At 31.6% G+C, this 9,852-nt stretch overlaps 1 protein-coding gene across 2 annotated transcripts in view; it reads left to right on the forward strand.

Moving 5' to 3' along the window:
• The first annotated feature begins 2,112 nt into the window (after positions 1 to 2,112).
• Positions 2,113 to 9,852, forward strand: part of LOC113231207 (2-hydroxyacyl-CoA lyase 1) — a 19,281-nt gene continuing 11,541 nt past the window's right edge. The window contains exons 1-4 of one of the 2 annotated variants that reach the window (XM_026465402.1): positions 2,113 to 2,217; positions 2,408 to 2,492; positions 4,204 to 4,345; positions 6,383 to 6,540. In XM_026465402.1, the coding sequence (XP_026321187.1) occupies positions 2,445 to 2,492; positions 4,204 to 4,345; positions 6,383 to 6,540 (348 nt within the window). In that variant the 5' untranslated portion in view covers positions 2,113 to 2,217; positions 2,408 to 2,444. Of the gene's footprint in view, positions 2,218 to 2,330; positions 2,493 to 4,203; positions 4,346 to 6,382; positions 6,541 to 9,852 lie in introns of those variants that run through there. The other variant, XM_026465401.1, reaches the window with a different exon arrangement.

The following is a 9,852-nucleotide window of genomic DNA, read 5'->3' on the forward strand; positions in this document are numbered from 1 at the left end:
CAATTTTCAGCCGGATCGAAGCAAGTTTTGCTTCGGCCGCCATTTTGAATTCGCCATCTTGAATTTTTTTAACCCAGGCAGTTGACCATTGTTACTCTCTATGACATTCCTTCGAGCACCTCTAACCTATCTCTAATAGTTTCCGTGATAGGAGACTTTGAAATTTGTATGGTGGCCATCTTGTTCATTTGAATTTCGAACATTTCTTACTTCCGGCTGAAATTAACCAAGGCGTACCTCATAAAAGTGCACAAACATTCCCTCCATGTATTATAGTTTTTGCAGGCCGTCGATCACTGTTTCATATTTACCACATTCAGGTCTTCTCATATTTGATGCTTAGCTTTGGAATCTTTCCGCGTACAACGGTATAAATATCTTTTTTCCACTATATCGGGAAGTATGCCTTCTATTTCTATCAGTGAGTAAGAACTTGCAGCTTTTTACATATAATAATAGATATCAGTAGCCTTAACACAAGGAAGAGCGAAGAGAACCCACGGTGAAGAACGAAGTTAATGACCGGCTGCGCTAGCGGAATTGTTAGTTAAATAGTATCGAGGAAGTGATAGACGCATTGCATCGTACGTGCCTAGTCCTATATTCTAAACATTATACATCACCCATCACCCACCCATGTATCCAGTTACCTACATTTAATATAAGACGCAGTATACACCACGGGTGTACACAATATGTATGGTGTTATATGTTTAATCAACACCTTAACCAGATAAAATTCAATCAATGGGAAAATGTTTCTTCGAAATAAACATTGCGGAATTCCCATAACGGTAAACGTACGGCGACGACACTAACGTATTTTTTAAAATTATGTAATGGTGCCAAAACATTATCCTTCTTTCACCATGAATGATGTTGCAGACAGGATAGACTTGACTAGACCCTGTATGTTATATGTTATTTGTAATGTATTAAGTTGATATTTGTGATTTCTTTGTTTTAGTATATGTTTAGTGTAATGTAGTTATTATATAAGTATATACGTTTGAATATGTACACTGCCGCATTGGTGTTTATTACTGTAATGGTAGGTGTAAAGTTGTAAGTAAATAAATAAATAAATAAATAAATAAATAAATAAATAAACCAATTATATGTTTTCACAAATACATACTTGTTCCTGTTTTATGCTTGCCAAAACATACTCCATCTACTATTTCGTGCCTAACTACCTATTTAAGTATGTTTAAACCCGTAATCGACCCTAAAAATCTTAATATGAATGAAAAATATGCTAAATATATTATTTGTGTGTAGCTCAATATTCACTTGACTAGTACACGGTTATACATTAGATAAAAGTTATGAGGTTTTAAAAATTGTGATTGTACACGTATAATAGAAATCTGACTAGAGAGTCAGGGTCTACTCTCGTTTTCTGTCCGACATCTTACAGAGCCACAAAATTTTAATTTTCCCGCTTCTTATATTAGCTCAGCATTTACGAAGCATGATAAAAAAATCTGACTTCACTGGCTACAAAACTATGAAAAAAAGAAGTCTTTTAAAAAAAACTACGAAATTGAATATTATTAAACTGTAAAAATACACTGTTTTTTGAAACTAAAAATTAGAACGTACCTTGTAGAGAAAGTAAAGTAAAGTGGATTATTTATTAATTATTGTATTATAATAATAATAACAAATTTATGAAAAAAAAAATATGAGAAAAAGGCACTGTTTACCTAAATGACAAATTGGTTTATCTTACTTTTTTATACTCAAGTGAACATAAATCTACATTACACTAAAAGTGATGCGAATACATATTATGATTTATTTTTTATCTAATATAATATTTTTATAATTTGATTTCATCATAACATTATTATCTTAATATTCTCAGTGAAAAAAAAATGTAGAAAAATTTTGCATCAGACTATGAATGAAAATGCACAACAGACTTGTCTCCATGGACACAGTTTTTTCTGCCTTCTGATAATTATTAAAAAAAAGAAATGAACTTGACGTTGACAGACTATCGGTTGGACTTTGACGTACGTACAATAATACAGATAATGTATTTGCACTCGAGTTTTCCACTCATCCCGCTAAATACAAAGTTCAGACGGTTGTTCAGAGATAAAAAGCAAACGATAAGTAGTCGTTTTTATCAGAAACCTTGCAGACTGTCCCCTGTACGCATACGTAATACGATTCAATTTAATATAACAAGTAACATCATATCTCTGAGTGAGTATCCCATATTGTAAACATTTATGATTACAGCTTTCAAAGTTTATGACGATAGAGATTAACCGGACCCAGGTTTTTGAACTGCTTTTATTTACATTACAATTTTACCATAATCCTATCAAGTCTCTATACTAATTTTAGTGTTTGCAATGTTGTTTGGCCGTAAATTGTTTCAATTAACTTTCAGGAGATCTTTTCACGTATCTCAAAAGTTAAATCAAGCCATGGGGATCGACGGGAATAATATACTTGCGGAGAGTTTAAAAAGACAGGTAAGTTTATGATTCAATTTTGTTGTTGCATGGAGTAAATAATATGCTTTGTGGCAAGTTTTTATTTTTCTTGTTTTATTGAATATGTTTGAGGAGACAACTCTTAGTGCCTTGTCTCTCCTAAGTGTCTTCAGTGTCTAAATCTGTATTTTTAATGTATTCAGATAATAAATTGTAAACATTAGGTATGCATATTAATGTGTTTATTGATAGAATGTTGACTTAACCATTCCATTTGTAGAAATTATTAACTCTATACTTAATTATTAATACAAAGACCAAACACTAGAAGAAATTCCTTGGATCCGGCCAGATTCGAACGACATGTAGCATACCATGCCAGACATAAAAGTAATTGAATATCAATTCAATAAAAATTTAAATTCTATACTTATTCAGTCATTTTTACAAATTATTATTATAACTTGTACAAATTACTGCAGTAAAGTGTAAAAACAGGATTTTGTATCATATTTTCACTAAACAAATATATTGCGTTATCATTTAAAAGTGTTATTTTGTGCAGTTGTATAGTATTTAATCTATATATAAATGAACCTTAAATATAAGTTACAAAAGCAAACAAATTAATCAAATAGCTAACTGCCCTTTTTCTACACACTGCATGCATTAAAGATGGAAAGAGACCCATTACGTCAATTTCGTGAAGCTTATATAAACTTCTTGGTCATTTTCAATTGTTCGAACTACAAGCAATTGAAATGTTTAGAACAAAGAAACTATAGAGGTGCTTTGGTTTTAATCTTATTTTTAAAATGATTTTTTATTAATCATTAGTAATAACTAACAAAATATTGTTGTACTCACCTTACGGCTTGGGATTATCTATCAGAAAGTACATTTGCCTGAATGTTAACTCGAGTTTTCATAATGTCAAATGTATTTTTTTAGGAATATTACAAAACAAAAGCTAATTTCGTCTTTGTGAAATGCATCAAAATTACTTGAAAGCGTAACGGTTTTATTATAAATCAGTTTTCGGAATTACAGATATTTGAGTTTACGTTTAGTTGGAATACTGGTACATTCTTATAGAACATGCTTATTTTCACATTTGTAATATTTGTATGTACATAATGTATCTGCTCAACTCTTTATTATTTCTTTAAGTGAATTTGCACAAAATTCGACATAATAGTATATATAAACATTCTATAATAATTACAATAGAAGCTGCTCCATTACTCTGTTCAAATAATTTTCAGTCGAAGCTAAATATGGTGAATTTTTTTAAGTTTCCAGTAGAAGCTGAATATGGTGTTGGTAGCACTGCAAAGACGTTACAATTTAAATGTGTTTGTTTCTTTTATATTTTGTTACATGTCACTATGTTTGTATAGGTTAACTTCAGCCATTTTTTTCGCGGTTTTTGTATTAGACCCGCCATCCATTTGTTGCTAGGTTAATGGATATGAGACAACATTGACTTCCATATCTGTTCTAAATGATTTCGTGTACGTCTTCACCTGCTTTTCTTGCCTTAAATCTTGCCCCATATAAAGCTTATAAGATTACTTTGTGATGTATGAATTGCATAAACATCTTTCCATATGTTCTCTATTGCTTTTAATATAAATAACAGCAAAAGTACCTACTTATAAAATTCCCAGTACCTAACACAAAAACATGTTTACATAAAACAAATTATATGTGATTATATATGATATAACTAAGGTTATTATTTTTACAGGGAGTAGAATATGTGTTTGGCATAGTAGGAATTCCAGTAATAGAGACTGCTATGGCTTTTCAACAAGTAGGATTGAAATACATAGGCATGCGAAATGAACAGGCAGCTTGCTACGCTGCTCAAGCTGTGGGCTATCTTACAGGTACATAAATAATATTTGTCCTTGAATTTTATAATTTAAGTGACTAGTAACAAGGTTTAATATGGCATCACTGTTTAAAATGGATATATCTTCTAGTTACCAATTAAACATTGTCACATAATTCTCAAATATATTACAAATCAGAAACATACATACAAAGGTTTTGCATGCACGTATACTTAGGGCTTCTGTATAAATAACACTGGCCATAAAATTATGTACATACTTATCTCGAATCACATTATTGGATTTTGACCTAAAAAATCATTAAATGTATAAGGTGCTTATTATTAGCTGACACCCTTTTGGCACGTCCAATACAGAAAACCAAACAACTTTTAATATGGGTATTCCATAAACAGCCAAAAAAACCCCTGTTCTTTAGTAAATGCTCATATCTTCTCGACCCAAATGTAGCCTGGTAATAAGAACTAAGAGCTTTGCATTTGAATTTTTTTGTCTTTTTCATAGATAAGTAAATTACACTTGAAATCATTATATTGATTAAACTCTACTTACTACTCAATGGGTAAGGTAGATTCCCCTGAGAAGAATGAGTAAGAAAGTTTAGGGATTGCTCTTATAAATACCATTTGTATACATTTATGATTTACTATAGTTATTTCAAATAACCATGGATTGTTGTCATCGAAGTATGCAAAAGCTTTACCTTTAGTGTCATTGTTTTTGTTTCACCTTATGTTGAGGAGTAGTGGGAAAATCAGGCTCAAAGTAAAGCAAAAATAAATTATAATAAAAGAAAAGCTTGCTAAACAGAAAAACAGAGACGAACGCACCATAGGTAAAAATATACATTAACAATGTGTAGTAGAAAAATAGAAAATAACTAAAACGTGTTGCCCCATAAATTTGCGACTTTCTGAAGACAACTGTTAAGAGCAGTCAGTTTATGTCTATTCCTTATTTTAATATTACGTTTATCCCTATTTTTCATAAAAGTATTACAATTCTAACATAAATTAAATTTGCATAATTGTACTATGACGCTAATGTAAGTACCTATCTTAATTGCTTTAACGATGTATGTCGTAACGCTGGAGTAATTAAAGTTACTCATTATACAGAAATAAAGTGAATGTTATTGTTTAAGTTTACAAATCTCTCATAGATTTTAATGTTATTTTTTGTTATTGAACTCCTTGATTGTACACTAGAAACTTAACAGAAGATCACCTAACTACTAGTATGTGTCTGATTTGTGCAAAAGACTGTATTTGATGTGCAAAGTAGACACCAAATGCAAAGCCACTAATAATAATAAAAAAATAAATAAAAAAAAACTACTTTTTCAGAGAATATCGCACTTTGAATTAGGATCTCAGGCATATTAAAAATTCATCCTATATCAAACAGGTAACATACTTATGAAATTAAATTATAATATGATAAGTAAATTTATTAAATTAATTAATTACTATAATCCGACATGATTAGATGTGATTGTGACGTACTAAATAATTTTTTCCTTTAAACGGAAAACTCTAAAATTAAGTCCTCATGACCTCAAAGGGTATATTAATTTAATTATGGATATGTCTCCGATATTTTGGGTTTTAGAATTTCTGTTGCTAGATCCTTGGCTGTGAACAATATTCGTCCATTCATTTTTCTTAATGGAACAATGTGAATGATGGTGATGCCGACGCATGCCGCTTTTGACATTTGATTTATAAGTATCGCTAGGTATGACAATATGCAAAAGCTTAAAAAGATTTTTGAAAGAGTCCGCAACAGATGAAAGGGACAAACATATTTATGGGTGTCTGTTTTTTTCACTATAATTAGTTTTTACTTGCTTTCCCAAAATGGAAATTTTGGTTATTATTACATGTCCAAAAATATGTTATTTAAATGAAATCTATCTTAACTAGAATACCAATTCTAAACAGCATTTACGACATAAACAAACTATTGTATATGACCAACAGCCGTAAATGCAAAACGATACATGTACCATGCTTTTGACTTAGATCATCACCTTACAATGTTTACCTTTTGTCATTATAAAATTTTCAGGAAAACCAGGAGTATGTCTTGCAGTATCAGGACCTGGACTTCTGCACTGCATTGGGGGCATGGCCAATGCTCAAGTGAACTGTTGGCCGTTGCTCGTCATCGCTGGCTCCTGTCCCGAGGATCATGAGGGCATTGGTGGCTTCCAAGAGTGGCATCAGGTTATGTGACCATTAAAACCTTTGAATTATGCACATTCCAAAACAAACAACACAGTTGCATTTTTACATTGCACTAATAAAGAAAACCGTGGCAGCCTAAAGGTTTGACCTACAGCCTCTCGAGCCATCGAGAATATAACCAGAAATAGAGACGAAATGTCATTTAATTTGTTTGAAAACTATTCTGCCAAATCATTACGGTGACAACTGCGCTCCGATAGGCCAGCCCGAATTCAAAACAATTGACGGGTGTCGTCAATTGTTTCACTTCAATTCTACCAGTTTAACTTGAGCTTTGCTATAATTGACGAAAATTGAAAAATTACACAATTTAAATACCGATGAAATGTGATTCCGTTTGTTTTGTAAATAGATTGCTAAATGGCTTGCACCTCTGAGTTTTCGAAATTTATGTGCGAAATTTAAATTTACATTTACTATGAGCTTTTCTGTGAAGCAAAACATCGTGAGGAAATCTGCACACATCCGCAATTTCATTATGTGTATCAAGTTCCCGATCCGCATTAGCCTCGCGTGTGAGTTACAGCGCAAGACCTCCCATAATGAGAAGAGCCTGTGCCCACCAGTGGGACTATCTAGACTGACTATTATTAGTTATTGAAACATACCAATCTCTTTTTGTAACAAAACCATCAGTTTGTAAACGAGATCCGTAACCAGAATTGGGACATACAAGTTGACACAATACAATCAATACAACACATGAAGTTTCTAAGGCATTACACCTTCGTAGAATTTATAGCCTTTGTCAGAAATCTTTTGATAGTTCCCGTAGTGTTCGGTCCTAGAATAATTATTTTACCATGAACTCTTATTACGATTCAATTTAGGACCTAAAATTAATCGTTGTGAGACAGCGCTACATAAAGTGTATATCACCATCCAGCTCTTTCATCGTTACGAACCTATACTGAACTGTAATAAGAGTTCATGGTAAGGCCCCTGGACCTAACTACTGGAGACAAATTAAATTTTCTCTCAAACACCATTATAACAGATAGCCTTTGATATTAGGACCTTTAGTAGATCGTAACAATGAGGATGCGTTTATGCATTAATACCCAAGTATTTACATATAGAACACATTCACTTTCATATATAATAGAGATGACCAACCTTTGGTAACTCGGTTTTTAATAATAAGGCTGTCTAGTTAATCTGAGTAGTTTTCGTTACTGTGATACTCATAATACAGAGAATTCCTTATTAAGAGTAATTGATATGACGGCCAGGTACATTATTATTATTGTCATACTATATGTGCTATATGAGTGTACTGTAATAAACATAATATTATTCGCATAGTCTTGTCGTGATCCAAAAAAATGCTGTTATTTAATTCTTATCAATAGATAGCGCGCTTCAATTGATTAGTTAATTTTATAGGAATTAGTTAAGCTAACTTGACTGAATGTTTTAAAGATAACATGTAGAACAAAAAAAGTAATTCCGCTAATTGCGTTTAATTATATTCAAAAATAGCTAAATAAACTAAATGCAATACGTTTTATTTAATTATGTTTTTTTAAATATAATTTTTTTTTTATTGATTAAATATGCTCATAATTATGTAAAGCACATTCCTTTAAGCAGAATGCGTCAGAAACGAAATTGCTCGTTGTAATTAGATTTTTGTATACATTTATCACTTACAATATATCAGGCTAGAGTCAGCTGAGATAAGAGGAACATAGGGGGAAGAAAAACTTGAAGCCTTAACTTATAATGTACAGAGTTTAGCCCTATAGTCTCTCAGTCGATAAAACGGACAACAAATTAGTATAAACGAATTTAAAGAGATGTCGCTACGAGACGCTCCAAGTACAAAAGGCGGAAAAAACAAATTTACAGTTATGAAATCTCGAGAACACGAGGTATAACATCACCTTTATAAGAAATAGGGTGACGTTCTCTATCCCCATCTTTTGGGGGTAGAGAAAAGTTAGCACTATTTAGACGCTTTCGGCAAATACATTGTAAATATTGAATTTAGTGTAATGATAGTTAAAACATGTAAAACTAATAAAAAAAGACAAACTACTTCAAAATTCTTATGACTTTATCTGTTTCTACCTAGAGCTACATTACATTTGCTTCACATAAATTCCTCTTACTCCACCTGGACTGAATGTGTCAAATAACACATATAGAAAAAACTACAAAAGCGAAACGGATCATTGCCATGAATTTTTGTCGTCCAAGTAAAAGGAAACTGTACAAAAATACCTTTGTATTTTTATACAGTTTTGTAATACTTTGTAAGTTTGTGTTTCAGAGTGGTTTTAAATCTCGAGTATAGCATATTTAAATATAAATTGGAATCTTATTGTAGAAGCGTATACATGAAATAAACTAGTGACTTTGCGAACACGGCTGACAAGAACAGCCACTTTATTATTGTTCCTTCATGAAAGGGTTGTTATTCATTTTAACATTAAATTATATGATTTCAGTATAAAAATAGAATAGGATACAATAATTTATTTCAAACTACCAATGTCACAATATTAAAAATTTAACAAGTTAAAATAGAATATCTAGGGATAATATTATCGTTACTAAAATAAACAATAATATTGATATAAACAAAATCGAATAATAAAAAATATATAAATAAACACAAATAGTTGTCGAAAAACAACGACGTCAAATACAAATAAAATGGGTTTCTCGTTATGAGTTCGGTAGTGTAACGGATTTTAATTTTCCCGCGTTGTGCAATACTCAACCTCCATCCGTATATATCTTGTGCGTCTATAAGTTTGTTTTTTTTATAATATCAAGTGACCGGACGAACAAGTCGTGCGCCTTATGATGGTAAGCTACACGCCTGTCCATAACAGCTGCCACTCAGAGCTTTAAATCGCAAAGATCTGAGGGCAAAGCCACTGCGCATATCACCCTGAGACATACGTTGATAAGTCCCATGTGCCAGTAATTGATATATCGCACGATGTAGGTTATTTCCTACTTGCCAAATATACATATTTAAAAATAAAATCGAAAATTAATTTCATATTTTGGAATAAGGACTATTTTGGCCCGAACTATCTCACATAAAGCGTGTCTAGTTAACTGAAACTAGATATCTTTTAGTTGTTTTTTACAATATTCTAACGACGGTTTTATTGATGTGTAGAGAATCAAATTTTATGTTCAACAATGGTATAATCTTGAATTTCACATATTTTGAGTTATAATACTATTGTAATAGCAGTGCGAAATGTAATGTTAACATCCATAGCAGGATGTAACGCTGTAGGACTGTCCTCCTAATAATTTTTTTACAAC

This window comes from Hyposmocoma kahamanoa, unplaced genomic scaffold (assembly GCF_003589595.1).
Source record: "Hyposmocoma kahamanoa isolate Upper Pololo Valley unplaced genomic scaffold, ASM358959v1 65, whole genome shotgun sequence".
Lineage (NCBI taxonomy): Eukaryota > Metazoa > Arthropoda > Insecta > Lepidoptera > Cosmopterigidae > Hyposmocoma > Hyposmocoma kahamanoa.